The sequence below is a fragment of the Carassius auratus genome, chromosome 30, assembly GCF_003368295.1.
Source record: "Carassius auratus strain Wakin chromosome 30, ASM336829v1, whole genome shotgun sequence".
NCBI lineage: Eukaryota > Metazoa > Chordata > Actinopteri > Cypriniformes > Cyprinidae > Carassius > Carassius auratus.
In genome coordinates this window covers 22,806,021-22,824,032 of record NC_039272.1, presented here as the reverse complement: position 1 = coordinate 22,824,032, position 18,012 = coordinate 22,806,021, and the positions used below count along the sequence as shown (strand labels likewise).

The 18,012-nt window shown below is 35.6% G+C and overlaps 1 protein-coding gene across 2 annotated transcripts; it reads left to right on the top strand.

Annotated features, from left to right (window-relative positions):
* The first annotated feature begins 1,302 nt into the window (after nucleotides 1–1,302).
* Nucleotides 1,303–16,750, top strand: olfm1a (olfactomedin 1a). 2 transcript variants are annotated; one of them, XM_026212248.1, is made up of 6 exons: nucleotides 1,303–1,878; nucleotides 6,295–6,444; nucleotides 6,575–6,730; nucleotides 8,828–9,047; nucleotides 13,985–14,091; nucleotides 15,868–16,750. In XM_026212248.1, exons 1-6 carry the CDS (start codon nucleotides 1,813–1,815, stop codon nucleotides 16,540–16,542), a joined length of 1,374 nt encoding a protein of 457 aa, XP_026068033.1. In that variant the 5' UTR covers nucleotides 1,303–1,812; the 3' UTR covers nucleotides 16,543–16,750. The 2 variants fall into 2 exon arrangements, with proteins under 2 accessions (XP_026068033.1, XP_026068032.1); XM_026212247.1 differs by lacking the exon at nucleotides 1,303–1,878 and adding an exon at nucleotides 4,138–4,604.
* Nucleotides 16,751–18,012: the final 1,262 nt, after the last annotated feature.

Sequence of the window (18,012 nt, the reverse complement as noted above, 5' to 3'; positions counted from 1 at the left end):
AGCAGTTTTATGTAATATCTAACCTGCTCTCTGCTCTCACTCATCTCCATATACACTATGTGGTTCCTTGGCATGAAAAAAGACTCCTGAATTATCCTGTTAATTTAGTTACTCATTATTTACATATGTAAATGTAAAAAGTAGTCTTCAAACAAAGACTGTTTGCACATTCTGTTTGTTGTAGTACTGCAACAGCAGGTGTTAATTTGACCTTTAATACAAGGAGTTTACTTTAGACTGTTGTGCTTCTTAAGGCCACCGTGGTGATGACATTTAGCCTATTGCTCTTTTGGGTGAGTCAATTACTGTCAGTAAATGAGAAACCTTAACGATGGCATTTAAGGTTGTTCGTATTGATTAAATGAGGATGTTGAAACTTTAATATCTCGAATTTGTTCGGTACAGGATGGTTTGGGCTAAAAATGGCATTTATATTAGTATTTTTATTCATTAGCTACTTACACATACACATTATGTATAATTTAAACATAATAAATGATAAATATACCACCAAAAGTTTGCAATAGTTAATATATACAGTATAATATATTATAATAAATAAATGCAGGCTTGATGAGCACAAGAAACTTCTTTCAAAAACATTAAATATAGTAATGTTTCCAAACTTTTGGTCTGTACTGTATATATTTTTCCTGTTTTCAAAGGAGTCTCTTATGCTCACCAAAGCTGCATTTATTTGATACAAATACAGTAACAATAGTAGCATAGTGGATTTTCAAGAGCCATAATGTCAGTTTGCTGGTGCTCATCTATTAATACCACTTCTTATTATTAATTAATAAAAATTCATTTAAAACTCATTAATGAATATAAATTTCAAAAGAACAGTATCTTATTTAAAATAGTAATATTTTGTAATATTATGAATGTATGTATAATTGTAGCCTAATATATATATAGGCTAAACACACACACACACATATATCTAATTTTGATATAAAAATATATTCAAAATATAGGTTCATAAAGATATATAAAGATATATATAAAATCTTCTTATGATGTGAATTTACATAATTTAACGTTTTATAAAACCATAATATATTACGTTATAAATAGCCTAAAAATTATATTTTGTGTAAAATATATAAACATTTTGTATAAAATATATTTTAACTTAGTTCAGATTGTTCTAAATGACAAATGAGTATTTAAAAACGTGTCCACTTTAATTATTTTTAAAATTATTAGTGGTACCCAAGGAGGACGGAGTCTCCATGGCAACCTCGTCACTCCTTTTTTATTATCCTTATAGTGAAGTCCTGGCACTTGTGCTGTGAACTGTGCTGTTTGCCGCGCGCCGAGAGAGCTCGTGTCCAGCAGTGATCGCAGATTATAGCGCGCTCTCGACTCCAGCTCGTCTCGCGCTGCTCAGGACCCCCTCTAAGGTTTTTAAATTTCCCACTCCAGTACGTGTCACATCCGGTTCAGCACCACTGCTTGGCCCCGCTTCTCAAATTTCCTGCCCACACCTACTCTCTCGTATTAACCAGCCAAGTTTGTCTAGTGATGAAGTAATATTTTCGCCGCTTTCCTGCTCATCCCCACATTCGCGGTCGGAACGCCGGTCCAGCAGCACAGAGGACGAGGAGGCGTCGAGAAGCGGACATGAGATAAATATGCAAAGAGGCGGCTCCGCAAACCATTCCAGTCTCATTTTTTCCATTATTTTGGCGCTGAATTAAATATATACGTACATTCAAGAGGAGCGTCTGATAGAGAGCCGGACAGCAGCACCGAAAGCAGCTCTGCATGTGATATCCTCGGATCAGGTGGCATCGGCGGCAGAAGATGCAGCCCGCGAGCAAGCTCCTGAGTCTCACCCTCCTGGTACTGATGGGCACTGAACTCACCCAAGTAGGTTTATAAACGCCATTTTCAGCGCACATCTCAGGCTAATTAGGCAGATATGCTCCAAATAAGCCGGGTTGGTGTAATCTATTGGGCAGCAGAGATCGGGACGGACTAATATGATTAAACCTGAATAGAAGAAAAATCACAGCGGGGATTCTCTTTTCTAGAGCTTTATCCCACATGGCTAGGTTTTTTTTTTTAAATAGTAACTTCTATGCAGGATATAGGCTTAATTGTAGGTGATTATGAATGTCTTTACAGAGTAATAGTTGACAGTTTTAGTATTTGAAGATAAACGCATCTAGCAGTGAAGACTCTGATGGTGTGTGTGAGACCGATCACTATCATTTTATCATTTGTATGATTATTCCTATTGAAGATAAAACACTCCAGGGCTTGTGGAGTGTATTCTCACTATCAACACACTGTGATTGTCTCTGACACTCTACAATCTCACTTTGAAGGCAAACATAGCAGGTAAATTGCTTTCTCCACACTCCACATTGATGCCTGCTCTTCAGTAACCAGTTTTTCTTTATGCCTTGGCATTAAATCCCTGTTGGTGAACAGCTATACTGAATGGACGAGGTCATTAGTCTTAATGTACAGAAAATGAATGTCAAAATTAAATTAATTTAGCCTCTTTTCTATATTCGTGCATTGTGTTGTGCAAGAACAAGACTTGATTAAATATATTTGTTCTTGGGGCATTTTATTTGACCTTAATACTACAAGTTTTGAAACAGGTTAAATGTTCTAATTCATTATATACTGTAATTGTGAATTATTGGATGATTCATATAACAAAATTAGTAATCTGAAACTAGGTGCCCTGTGCCATAATTTGTAATCTGTCACAAATTATGAACCACTGAAAAGAAAGAGAGAGAGAGAGAGAGATCATGTCTGATTTAATAAAAAATCAGGTTTACACAAAAATATATATTGTTTCCCCCTATATTATGTTTATGGCATTATACGCACTTCATATTATAGCATGCTAATAATATCATAAATTATACATTATTTTAGACAGCATCTTTAATCAATCTTCAGTAGTAGTTTCACATTCAGTTTTATAAAATTAATTTAAAATGTTCATAATTCTGACTAGCCTGCACAGGAAGAAAACTTCTCATGTTTAAATCAGTGATTAATCAGATATTTCTCTTCATACGTTAGTGCGGGCGAAAACAAGTGTTGCTTACCAAAATTAAAAAAGAAGAAGAGAAGAAGAAGAAAACAAGGACAGAAAATGAAGAAGAGAACAAGGATGTAGATTAAATCTGTTTAAGAGTTGAGTCTGTCTGTGAGTGCAAATTTATCATTAGTTAATTCAGAACGTGTCTGTGGTGTATTTGTGCATAAAACAAATATATATATATAGGGTATATATAGGGTTTGATTGGAACTTTTGTCCAGGAGAAAAATGCTAAACTGAGAAAGAAACCTGTACTGCCCTCTGTTGGCTAAATAATACCACGGCATGCTGAGATATAACGTGTCATTGTTCAGCTATCATATTCAAAATCCCCTGTTCCGAAGTGACTCATAATAAATAGCACTCATAAAGCACTCAGTTTTAGGCTGTGCATAAGTGAGTTATCTTTTTAATCAAACATCTGTTGATATTTCAGAGTTTAATGAAATGCTCAGAGCGCATTAACAATCATAGTACTTCACAGAACATAAATAATGGTGGCCTACTGTGCCCTGCACGCGGTAGAGAGCCTGTAGATGGCTGCACAATTACACCGATGAGCCACGCAGCGCGCGAATTATTCAATGGCCTTTTCTTTACTGAGGAACCTTAGCAAGCAGATCATTTCTGTCTCGCGTAACGCAAAGTGCAACAATTGTATCGTCTCCAGTCTCCCAGCACCTTTAACCGTCCGCCTAAAGCGAAAGATATGTTTTGCTGATGCCCCCAATAGCCTGCTTTTTGAGTCATTCAACATAAACCATTTATATTAATAAAGTAGACTAATGTTTTTTTTTTTTTTTTTTTAAAAGTTCGCAATCGCCTGTTTTTTTTTTTTTTTCTTTTTTTTTTGGCACATTCTGAAAAATGTTTTTTTTTTTTTTTTTAAGGTTTATGACTTTGCTTAATGTTTTAAAGGCAATTTAAGAGCAATTATGTTACAATTGTATATTAAAACCTGGATTGCTGTCAGCGTGGGTATTGTGAGAGTAACGGAAAAAAAAAACTTGGTATGTGTTTAGTGGTTTAGTATAACCGTGCGTCAAGCGCATGGAGGAGGTTTGTGATATTTCTGAATATTTGACCAGTCTCGCGGGTGGGCGGAGGCACGGAACCAATGAGATGAGATGGTCTGCTGAAGCTCCGTCATTATTCGCCTGAAGAGAGACGACCGAACAGCGCTCTTCTCAGAAACCGAGAGAGCTCGAGTAATTATAAAGTTCAATCAGTGTACAGGATAGCGCGAGTAGAAATGCCCGAGATGAATTCATTTACACTGGGTGCTTTACAGAAGCACATCACCTCTGTCAGCAGCGCAGGTTACAGTTTTCTCCTGGAATGTGTATAATGAAGGTTACTGGGAAAGAGGAGAGCAGAGATGTCGGTGCCTTTGCTGAAAATTGGAGTAGTGCTCAGCACGATGGCGATGATCACCAACTGGATGTCGCAAACCTTGCCCTCTTTAGTAGGTCTGAATAATACCAAATTAAGCGTGGCACCTCCGGGAGTGCCGGACCGGAGCACTGGCGTGAGTTTCTTTATTCTCTTTGTTCATGAGCTGTGAAAAACGCTGAATTATTTATACCTTATAAATTATACTATTCAAAAAAAGGAGCTTAGAAAATTAAAAAATATATATATATTTTGTTAAAACACAGCAGCTTATTCTAAAATCATCAATTCTGACTCTGGAATATAGACTAGGCTAGACATTTTTTTTACAATGTAGCTACCATTTTAATATAATGTTATTTAAAATGTTCAGTTACGTTTGGGTTACATAGTATTATTTTAAATACTTCGGAGTACCGTGTAATATCATGGTATTTAAATATGATAATTATTTAGTAGGCTACTGACTGAGGTCCCATTACAGTTAATATCAGAGGCAGTGAAACTGTTTAAGTGTTGCTTGACATGTCTTTTTTATTTTTTTTTATTTGCTTTGGTGGAATAAAAAGAAAGAAAAAAAGTTAGACCTCAATTATTCATTGGGACTACACGACTTTAAGTGGACCTATTCCTCTTTGAGGTCGCTGCATGATTCATGTAGTGTAGCAACAGAAAAGATGGCAAATAATATAAACTCATTTTTGGACATTGAACTTTTGCAAAGGAAGCCAAAAATTCATTATCAGTGTTTCTTGTTTTAGACATCCTGTTTTTATCAGAAGGTGTTTGTTTATGGGACGAGGTACTAGGAACCAGCAGGTTGGGCTCGAGCAGTGACAGCGTGTGAATTCATTTTAATAGCATCCAAAAAGATGCAGAATTTCCAATGGGCAAAAACCTTTGTCTTCTCAGGTTCAATCGGTGCAATCAGGTAAAAATGTGTCTCAGCGGGGGGAGTATTGACTGTGAGTGTGCTTCTTAAGTATTTTTATTTTTGATTAGTCACCTGCTGTCTTGCAAATCCTGTGTTGCAATCTATACTAATTAATCAGTTGTTTGTGAGCAAGGGAATTGTACCTTTTTTTTTTCCTTTTCTTTTTTTCTAATGAAATATATGCCTCCACTATTTTGGTATTTTGATAAGCTCTGTCCTCAAAGAGTACAAACATTAGATTTTATTATAATCTGAATTCAGCATTACAATTGCAGCAGATTTGCAAAGATGTTCCTTCGGTTTAATAAAAAGTGCTTTCTATCCGCACTGGTTATGAATATGGATTATTCATTAGATTACTCAGGATTAGGACAAGACATACGGAAACGCTCACTCTTCCAGATGGCTCTTTTATGTAAAGCCACTGGGTCATAAAATCCCCTTCGAGAAATGACCGTTTCACATCAAAGCACCAACTATGAAAATCCTTAAAAAACGGTGTTTTTGTCAGTATATATTGACCACTAATAAACTGCTCTGCTCCTTAAGGACAATGAGAAACAAAATGTGAGAAAGGGAAATAAAATAATATTAACAGAGATTAAGCAGAGTTCACAAAAGCAACATTTCATGAACCACAGGCTTCCAAATGATAAACAATATCCAAAAATGTAAGAGTATTGCAATGTAGAACTTACACTGACATGACAGTTTCCATCAGCTGGCCAGAAACTCTATCACTCTGACCCTTGTGTGGGGTTCAGGTAATTAACCTTCCCAAAGACTGCAGAGGAAGAAAGAAGGAAACTGTTACAAAGCTGTTTCCCATAAAGCACATCCCAGTCAGTCACTGACCTTTAGTTTTTTCCTCTTGGTTTTGTCCTTTGCCCAGGTGCTGCCTGCTAACCCAGAGGACTCGTGGCAGGTGTACAGCTCAGCTCAAGACAGCGAGGGCAGGTGTGTGTGCACTGTTGTGGCTCCTCAGCAGACCATGTGTTCACGGGATGCCAGGACCAAACAACTGAGACAGCTCCTGGAAAAAGTAACCTTTGAAACTAATCCTCACAAAGACCTTCTGACAGAATACACAGCTCACTGAATGCCTTTCAAAGTTCTGTTCACCCAGCACACGGCCTATTCTTCTTCTCAAATGTTCTCTTGTTCTCTCTCAGGTCCAGAATATGACTCAGTCCATCCAGAATCTTGACCAGAGGACCCAGAAAGACCTGCAGTATGTGCAAAGAATGGAGGTGCAGTTGAGAGGCCTGGAATCCAAGTTCAAACAGGTGGAGGAAAGCCACAAGCAGAATATCGCCAAGCAATACAAGGTGCGTACAAATGCATGTGCTCATCCAGATCAGTGTGGTTGTTCCGCTATCAGTGTCATTTTTCATTTGTTCATTTCATACAGTGTGCCTCATTTACCAAAATGTTAACTCTCCTATTTAATTCAGCTCCCAAAACTGGCCTGTAACATTACATTACCAATCAATCTGAGGAAACAGCATATTAATTTTGTGTACATTTTCAAGCCAAGTGAGCTCAGTATATTTGTTACAAATGATTTTGTCCTCCTGAGTTGACGCCACAGGCATTTCCCCCACAAGAAGTGAATTACAAAATCTGATTCATTTTGGCGACATAGCATCGTTTCCATCATAGCTATTGTTAGCTGTCTGACATCAATTGCATCTGCATGCTAATGAGGCCGTTGCTAGTTTTCTAAATGGAGGCGCAGTGATTTTGTTGCACGTTGCAATTTGTAGTGTGTGTATCGAGCTCCCAAAGTGGCATAGATTTTGTAAGATCAGTCTAGCACAGTCTCTTCAAAGTCTTTTCAACAAAATAGCTTATTGAACATTTTGTTCTAGTCAAACTGAATGTTATGGTAAAGAAAGTGGCACCTCTTGTTCATTTCCCAAGTAAGAAAACTACTCAAAACATTTTATGGCTTGACCTTTAAACATTTATTACATGAAGGCAGCAAATATTTAGATGCAATCGCTGCAAAGGTCATCTTATACACCATCATATGATCTTTATACCCACATGGGAGTCCGTATGGTGCACGTTTTCATAAGTTCATGTATACACAGAGCATATAAAAACATGGCCTTTCAGCAGAAGTAACAATATACAGAGTTTGATAAAAGGATTCTTTGTGTGGACAAGGATGATTTTGCACTTATTGATCCTAGTAACAAAAGTAACAAAATATTTCTATTGCAATAAATGTTTTTGTTTTTGTTTTTTTTACTCTGTATTCATTCAAAAAATGTCCCCACGGCTTCCACAGCTGCAGTATTTTCAACACTAAAAATAAAAATAAATGTTTGAGAATCAAATCAGTCTATTAGAATGATTTCATATTAGGATGATTTCTCAAATGACATTAAAGACTAAAAGAAAATTATTTTAAATTGTAATAATAATTGTAATTCATTCCCTCATATTAGCAAATTGTGGCCATGTTGTACTAGTTTAATTAAATCAAAATGAGGGAACAAATAAGTAAATTGTGGCTACAATTTAACAACAATAAGAGAACGGGATAGTGCAATGAGGGAACAAATTCTTAATGGTGGGCCATGGTGAATATATTTTTGTCTGCACGCCATGTCGCACAAAAAAGATTTCTTTCAAAAATATAAAAAAACATCTTACTGTACCTACACTTTTAAACGGGAGCATATAGTTTTAATAACCTGCTATTAGTATGTTCTTTATTCATCTATGTCCAGATTTATGTGCAGAAACCATCACGATTATTTGTTTTTGTGTGTTCATACTGTAGCTCATCCTATCAATTTTTTTTTAAAATGTTGCTTAATTTCTGTACAAACAGCTGTATCTGTCAAAATGTGTGTGTTAGAAAGGCTAGCGAGTTAGTTATTCAACCAAATTTCATTTTCTTGCTTGCAGGGCTAACTTTATGAATTAAATCAAAGCTGCAGAGACTGAAGAACAAGTTCAATCCCATTGTAATCCTCAACTGGTCAACTGATTGCATCATTCAGTTTATTTTAAATACAACCTTGAATTCTGTTCACAGTCTTTTTGTGCATGCCACTATTGCAGCCTTCCCTGAGTAGATTTTCTTATGTTATGACATCTTCATGTCAATAATTCAGATTTGTTTATGCACATTTGGATATACTGAAACAAGGGAAACTATTGTTGTATGTGAAGCATGTAACCCTCGACACCTTGCATTTTAAAAATTGAAAAATAAAGAGAGTTTTTTCACATTTTTGCTGGTGTACTGAGAACTTGTTTTATGCCATGTTGAACTCTACATCTATTTGCTAAACACACTCAGAAATGATAATAGAGTAGGCAGAGAGGGCAAGTATAGGGCAAGACAGGTGTTTGGACGCAATCGTTGCACGCATGCCTACTGAACCAAGCCTATTTTAACCTTTCAGGCCATAAAAGCGAAAATGGAGGAACTTAGGCCAATGATACCAGTGTTGGAGGAATACAAGGCCGATGCAAAATTGGTTATGCAGTTTAAAGAGGAGGTCAAGAATCTGACATCAGTGCTAAGTGAACTGCAGGAGGAGATCGGGGCCTTTGACTACGAGGAGCTTCACAACAGGGTGTCTAATCTTGAGGAGAGGCTTCGTGCATGCATGCAAAAATTAGGTAGGATGAGTTTGAGCACAAACACAAACAACCATCATATTTCATTTCAAATGATATTATATACAGCGTGCACAAGAAAACACACTTTACTATGCAAGAAAATGATAAAAAAAGTTTTTGACTCCCAAAAAAAGGCCAGAAAAAGCCACTATGAAAATATATTGGTGTTACTTTTACTCATTTATATTAGGGGATTTAAGACTGCACATATAAAGGCACAATTCACTTTTTTTTTCTAATTGAAAGAATAATTAACCCAAAAATAAAAAATAAATTCACATGACCTCAGGCCACTAGATTGTAGATGGTTTTATTTGTTCATTAAATTTTGCATCACATCACTTGCTCACCAAAAGATCCTCTACAGTGAATGGGTGCCGTCAGAAGGAGAGTCCAAACAACTGATCAAAAATAAGTAATCATTTAATATCTTGTGAAGCGACCAGCTGTATATTTGTAAGAAACAGACCCTTCATTAAGGTGTTTACACTTTAAAACGTTGCTTCTGTCAAAATATGAGTCTGTAATCCATAACAATGTTTGAATTAAAAAATGTCTTAATGAACAATTTGTTTATTAAAAACACACAGCTTTTCACTTAAGAAGACATTAATTGATGGACAGGACTTATGTGAATTATTCTGATGTTTTTTAGCTGGACTCTTTTTTTGGACTCTCATTATGACGGCACCCATTCACTGCAGAGGATCCATTGTGAGCAAGTGATGTGATGCTTAATTTCTCTAAATCTGTTCCAAATAAGAAACTGTCTGAATACAATTTAGTATATTTTACATATGTTCCCCGCACATTTAAAATAGCTAAAAAAGTGTGGCCTCAGTGTTTATTGAAAATGGAAATTCAAGGATGCTTCGCATTACACACATTAATCCTGACTCAGTGAATGATGATTGAACAAAACACAAAACACTGTAATTTATTGTGCTGCTTGGAGGCATTAGCATGCTGAATTTAAACAACATAACACATCCCTGTCATTTTCCCAGTTTGAAATGCTGTATCTCAGCATAGCTTATCTGAAACAGACAGTAGCATCAGATTCAGATGTTGCCTTATTCTGAAGTGAGGAATGGATCTCGTATGGATGTTAGACACAGGCAAGACTAATGAGAAGCTGCCGTGCTGTTCTCTCTTCCAACAAATGCCTTTGGGTCCACCGGAGCCATGGCATGAATTCATAGCAACTTTACAGGTTAATTAAATAACAATATCAAAATTCAATATGACAAGACACAGTGTCTGACACATCTCTGATTTACGAACAAATCCTCAGTTGAATGAAGATCGTATGATTTTATCCAAAAGCAAAATGTACATGTTCACAGACATTTTAATAACCATTCATACACTGGAATGTAGGTCAGAAGCTCTGCGTAACAATAGAGAATTGCTCTTGCTTCTTTGTGGAGCATTTATTTTAGATTCGAATAACAGATTTAGTACACATGCATAATGTAAATGCAGCCTTACTTTGATTGATTAAAGGAGGACACCATGCTGGGTTTTGTTGCTTAACAATAAATACCAAAAAAGAAAAGAGCTGCAGTTTTAAGTTTTCCACTGAGCCAAAAGCTGCATGCAGTGATAAAGAGAGACATCTAAATACGATCATGGATTGAAAAATCTATTGAAAGATTACTGCTCTCAGTACAGTAATCTCCTGGCAGCATGAATTTTCTAATACTGCATTTCGCAAGGGACTTAAATCATTGGATGGGAGAAAAAAAACTGTATAAACAACGTGGACTTCATTCATTGTTAATATTACATTCATAGTTAATTGGGTTTTGAAGGAAGCCTGAACCAATTATTTTGTGATTGTTGCCCATAACGTTTCAAGCTGTTTCAGCAGTATCAGTTTTTGTCCAGTTATTCTATAATTACTATGCCTGCAATGTATATGAGTCCATATTTCATTTAAAGGCTTCATGTAAAATTTGCTCTTTAACTAAGTAATGTATCACAGGACTATTTTCAAAAGGTGGTGAAAATGCAGTAAGCAGTTTTACACTTTCCATTATATTATGTTACATTACGTTACGTTACGTTAAATTTCATCGCATTACACCAAGGTTCAAAAGTGGGGGTTTGGTATACGTTTTTATTTTGTTTATGAAAAAATTATTTTATGGTCCCCAAGGCTGCATTTATTTGATTAAATACAGCAAACCAGTTATACTGTGAAATATTATAACAATGTTTTATGTTTGAATATATTTTAGAATATTAATCCTAAAAATTATTTATTCCTGTAAAGGCAAAACTACATTTTTAGCAGCCATTACTCCAGGCTTCAGTGTCATATAATCATTCAGAATTCATATTAATAGACTTTTAATATGCCAAATGCTCAAGTTACATTTCTTCTTGTTATCAATGTTGAAAACAGTTGTTCTGTGTAATATTTTTGTGAAAACCCTTATACATTTCCAAGATTCTCGGAGGAATAAGAAGTTCAAAATACAGTGTTTATTTGATTTAAGCAATTTAAAAGTCTTTGCTCTCACTTCGGATCAATTTAATGCATCCTTCCTGCATCAAAGTATTTGCATGAATATCTTTAAGCAAACAACAACAATTTCTGACCTCAAACTTTTTGAACAACTGCGTATTTACATACATCCATGTACAATCATCGATTTAAAAAGTCAACAACCGTTTACAGTTCTATTTATTTTCCTGGAAATGAGCATATGTTAAAGTTAAAAATCACTAAGTCAAAGGAAAGAGTTGCTCATGCATTAATAGAAGTACTGGGTTTCTGCTAAGCTTCTCTAACAGATTATTCCATTACAGTAGCACAGTAGATTTAGCAAAATAAAAGATGGGATGGGTTGGCAACATTTAATGCCATGACATTATGTAAATATTTGAGAAAATTACATAAAGCAGCAGCAGTCACACATTGACGATGTATGGCTGTGAACTCAAGTGTTGCTTGCTGTATATTTCAGCGTAATTACATCAACAGTCAGTGTCAGGCTCTATAGATCCTAGCCTTCAATCCACTGTATGTTCAGCTGTACTACTGCTTTGCAATCTCCACTACATTATCACCTAAATACACGAATAAAACTGCAATTTATCGCCTGTGACAGACTATTCAGCTAACATTTGGCCATAGGGTCTGGTGTAAAGACCGACCACCTGTGCTGAGGCAATGATCAGGCTGGTAATTATGTGAATAGTATGTACCATAGAATATCTTTGAATGTAGGGTTTGTCTAAAGAAGTATGTCTGGAACGGAGAATTGGGTGAATAAATTGCAACTCATTCAATCCCAAAAGGATTATGGAATTGCACAGGTCAATATTAGCAGATTATGAGTAATCATGTATAGAGAGGTCAGTCTGTTCAAGGGCTTTGCAGTGACTTTAATGTAGAGTAAATCATTTGACAGCAGTACTTTTATGCCAAAGCTTCTGAAAATAGATATAGTTTAGTGATTTGTAATTTGAAATACGAGTACAAAATAAAATAAATATGTGACATGGATAGTCAGCTGTTCATGATCACAAAATAACTCAGATGTAAAGCAGAAAAAGTTCTTATAGGAATCTGAAAGGGTTTATTTTGTGACAATGCCTGACTGACTCACTAAATAAATGAATACACGAACATGAAATAATGATTTCAGTTTTTTAACATGTGAGAAGAAAGAGTGCGCAGAGTGAAACGAGAGACTTAAAACCAGCATGGAGACTGGCTGCCAGAGACAACTCTCAGATATACAGTTATACAGAATTCTGTGATTGACCAATCAGAGTCAAGGATTCTGGAGAGCCGTGTAATGACACCAGATAGCCAGGTCAGTGAAATACAAAACAGTTCTTTCTCCAGAACTGGCTCTGTTGTGGTCTTACATAAACCAGCACGGTGATGAACCGGTGAAGAACAGAATATTGGGAAAATATCATGGGAAACAGAGGAGTATCTATAAATGTACATTTCGTTTCAAAGCAGTTGCTTTGCCCCAGTGGACTACCAATACCACACAGCCGGAGACAGAAAGAGAAAGAGAAACCGCATCAGTTCTCCGAAAGACATAAAGTGACAGAAAAAGAAAGAAAATCCGGATCAGAAAGAAGTATAAATGAGAGAAGAACACACTTCCTTGTGTATGAGGACTCTTACAACACTGCAGACGTCTACACAAGTTATGCTCCAGTGCGTCTGTCTGACACTGTGTCAAAACAGAGAGTATGAGAGGTTCACTGATGCCTGCAAACTTCTGCTCGAGTGCCTAACACAAGCCCGAATATGACACGAACTCCAACGCCTCCCCTATCCACCTCAAACCCATACTAGCGCAAAACACTGAAGTTTAACAGCATATCACTCACTCATAGGAAAGCAAACGAGCAGAAATGACAATGATCTTCATTTACTCACCCTCACATCATTACGAATCCATATTACTTTTTTTTTTCAAAAGAGATGTCAGACTGCTCTTTTCTATGCAATGAAAGTGAATGGTCCCCAGCTAGACTACTGAAAGTACAGCATTCAGTATTTAAACAGGCACAATGTATTACTAAACAATTATCAGACACATGAGAACAAATGACGTTTGGTATTTTGATGCTAAACCTGGTGTGATAAATCTCAAAGTGCACCACAATATCATGAGTGAATAACTTTTTTGTTGTTCTTTTTTACAAGAAGTTATTATATGGCTCGAGGAGACTTATATAGCACACAAGTCTTACAGACTTTAGGTTGATTTTATTGTACTTGACAGCCCCTGGTCGCCATTCACTTTCATTTTATGGAAAACAACAGCATAACATTCTTCGAAATAACTCTTTTTAGGTTTTATGGAATAAGAAAGTCGAGCATGAGGGTGAGTAAATGATGAAAAACGATTACAATAAAATGTTGATTTTTACTTGTTCCCATGTTTTACTGTTATCAGCTTGTGGGAAGCTGACAGGGATAAGTGATGCTATAACCATGAAAACATCTGGATCAAGATATGGATCCTGGATGACTGATCCGCTTGCCCCTGACGGTGATACGCGGGTGAGTTCATTAAATCTTTACTGTCTTAACTGAATTCCTCTGGATGTTTTGTGTAAAAGAAAAACAGCTTTAATCACATCACACCCCTCGTTTTAATCTCAACTGGTTTAGATTGTTTTTTCTTTTTAACTAAAGTGTCTTTGACTTCGTCTTATCAGCACTCTTTTTGTCCCTGCAGTATATTTTCTTGTAAACATGCCAAGAGCGTGGTTTATTAAATTACGGGCAGACATTAAGATGCAAATGATAGGTGTAAATCTTGCAAGATGGCAGCAAAGTCATTCCCAGTAAAAGCTGAACGATGTCTGTTAATTCCTGCGCCAGCATTTCCAACATAAAAATGTTTGTACAGTTTATTACTGTTGGTTTCATATCTTTGTTTTCAGACATTCTTTAGTATTCTGAGCTAAAAAGCAAAATCTTGTACGACCGTTTTATTTCCCTGCCTTTGTACAAGCTTTTCTGTCTTTCTCCAATTTCCTGAACAAATCTAACACATCCATCTTGGTTAGATGTCAGTAGTGAGTAAGTTGCTTGACAACTAATCCATGATCCCATCATATATTAATGCAACAGCTTCAAAGAGGATGGCTGAAGGTGAAGCAATGGAGTTTTTAGCTGCTTTGAGGTGGATCGATACAGTAGAAAAGCCCAGAAACAGAAAGGCATCTGGCCTACAGATCTGTCTGAGCCTTAAATGATTGATGAGGGGTCAGAGAGTTGCCCTTGCCTGAAGCCTCTGATAGTCTTAATATTTATTTTAACAGTGAAAATACACTTTAAAGTTAAGCCATTTGTTTGACAGACATGTTTGTTTTAAGAATTGGATCTTAGGAAGTCAGTTCAGAGCAGGGATAGGATAATAGGCAAGTAATGAGCAAATCGAATACATCAGTCCCAAATACTCCACCATAAGAAAAAAAAAAAAAAATCATGTGTCGAGTGAATGTCATGTGGTGTAACCATCCAGTAAAAACTAATAACATATTTTCCTTTTACTGAATACGTGTTTGCACATATGTAATTATAAAACAAAACCATAATTTTAAATATATTTGAATATACTTTACAAGCTGAAATGTTTGTAAACAAATAAACTGAATTATTAATGCATAAATTTAATATAATTTATGAAGATTCACAACACAGAAAATAAAAAGGTAAAATTATCATATATTTCAATAAGTTTATTGATCTTGACACAATTGGTTTTCGGGTTGGCTTTTTTTTTTTTTTTTTTTTTTTTTTTTTTTTGTTCATACCACTTCAGAAGACATTTATTTGGTGGAATACGTTTTTAAAATTAAAAAAAGTGAAGCAGTATATTAATTTTATTCTACAAAATAATAATGAAAAACTATTCTAAATCTTAAAACTATTCTCTTCTTAATAAGGTATTCTTTAAGAATTTAATTCTTGTACCTTTTTTTTTCTTTTTTTCTTCATGATCAGGACAATTGTATTACTCTGAATATTTTTTTTTTGAATGCCCCCCAAAATATTTTGAAATATTTTTTGGGTGGGAAAAAACAACAACAACTAAGACCATTTTCGGTAGCACTTTATTTTACAGTCCTGTCCCACAAGTGCATACTACATTGTTAATAACTAGGTACTAATCATCACCCTACCCTTAACGCTTGTGAACCTGCCATAACCTTAAACCAATGTAGTTACCTTATATTACCATGTGTTTTCTTAGGTAAGTACATGTAAGTGCAAATACTGTCAAATAAAGTGTATAAACCCTGATGTCCATAAATTTTTCATAACCAGGTGTGGTACATGGACGGTTACCACAACAACCGCTTTGTCCGGGAATACAAGTCAATGGTCGACTTCATGTATTCGGACAACTTCACCTCACACCGGCTTCCTCACCCCTGGTCGGGCACAGGACAGGTGGTCTACAACGGCTCCATCTACTTCAATAAGTTCCAAAGTAACACCATCATCAAATTCGACTTCAAGACAGCCACCATCAGCAGGTCCGGTCAGCTGGACTACGCCGGCTTCAACAACCGTTACCACTATTCCTGGGGCGGTCACTCCGACATTGACCTCATGGTGGACGAAGGTGGGCTTTGGGCCGTCTATGCCACCAATCAAAACGCAGGGAACATTGTCATCAGCAAGATCAACCCACTGACCCTGCAGGTCATCAAAAGCTACACCACCAACCACCCAAAGAGGAGCGCTGGTGAGGCCTTCATGATCTGTGGGACACTTTATGTCACCAACGGATACTCAGGAGGGACAAAAGTCTACTATGCTTTCCATACCAACTCCTCTACTTACGAGTATATTGACATCCCCTTACAGAACAAGTATTCCCATATCTCCATGCTGGATTATAACCCTAGGGACAGAGCTCTTTACGCATGGAACAATGGACACCAGGTGCTGTATAACGTCACCTTGTTCCACGTCATTCGCTCTGAGGAACTCTAAATGACATTCTTCATCCCTTCGACACATACAGTAGCACTGATGAAGTTTATTACTGAAAAAAAGAGTAATGCCTGATGATTGTTCAATAAAATAAGACAAAAAAATGTATCAAAAGTAATAGTTAATGGCAACATAATGAACAGCTGCCAAAAGTCATTTTTCTTTTGTAAGCTTTCCTTAGATAATTGTAATTGAAATTTTCACTGCAAAAAAAAAAAAAAAAAAATATATATATATATATATATATATATATATATATATATATATATATATATATATATATATATATATATATATATATATTAATTAGTATTTTTGTCTTATCCAATTAAAATATTGATACATTCTTAAAGGGGACATTGGATGCAAAAATCACTTTTACATGGTGTTTGCATATAAATGTGTCTTAGCAGTGTAAAAATTCATCCATTCATTCCATTTTTAAACCGAAAAAAATCTGAACAGTTTTGTTGTTGTTGATGGTAATGTGCCACAGAATAAAAAATAAAAATAAAAAAAAAAAACAGAAGAGAGGGGCGGGGTGAGCAGTAGCTCATTATCATTTAAAGAGACACACACTGAAAGGGGTCGCTGTGAACAGAGCTGTTTTTAAGAAGGTAAAGGGTCTTGTTTTACATCATCTTTGAGGATTTCTAACCAAAGTATGTAACAGACATTTCATACAGAGCCTAAAAGACATACCATCTTGTGGAAAATGGGCATCTAATGTCCCCTTTAAAACAAGATCAATTTACTTGAGAAGGAAAATTGCGTAAAATAATGTTGTTAAGCAATAATGGTTCTTCTAAAATGCTTAGATTTATTCTTAAAACACAACACACACACACACACACACACATATATATATATATATATATATATATATATAACATTATGTATTTTTCAATATACATGTTATATGTTGAAATAAATACATAATATACTTAATTAATGAAATACTATATATTATTTGAAAGCAAACCCAATTTCACTTCAAGTAAATTTATGTTGTTTTATGTTTAGGTTTCTTTAGATATTTTAACTGCAAAACAAAAACAGTGATTAATGAAAAGATTTTTTACTGTGTTCTTAGTACTTGTACAGCTTTATCAACATGAATTAGTTACACAGCAGAGGGCAAAGACATGTGACGCAAGAAAGATGTCATTTAGTTACCCAGTTATGTCCTTTGTATCGAGAGCAATCCAAACTATTTAACATCAACTAAAGAACCGGAGGCACTGACTGTTGGAGGCACTCTGTTAAAGAACTGCAGCGTGTTGTTGTGACTGTATATAATTTCTGATTTTCGCAAAGATTTGCATGATCATTTTTAGCACTACGAATCACGATTGTATTTATGTTTTCTCGCAGTAATATGAACCTTGTGTGTGAAAAAGAGATTAGATTAGTGATGGGTTTGCTATTCTTCTTGCCATGTTTCATTTTTTGCTGTATCTTTTGTTTTGT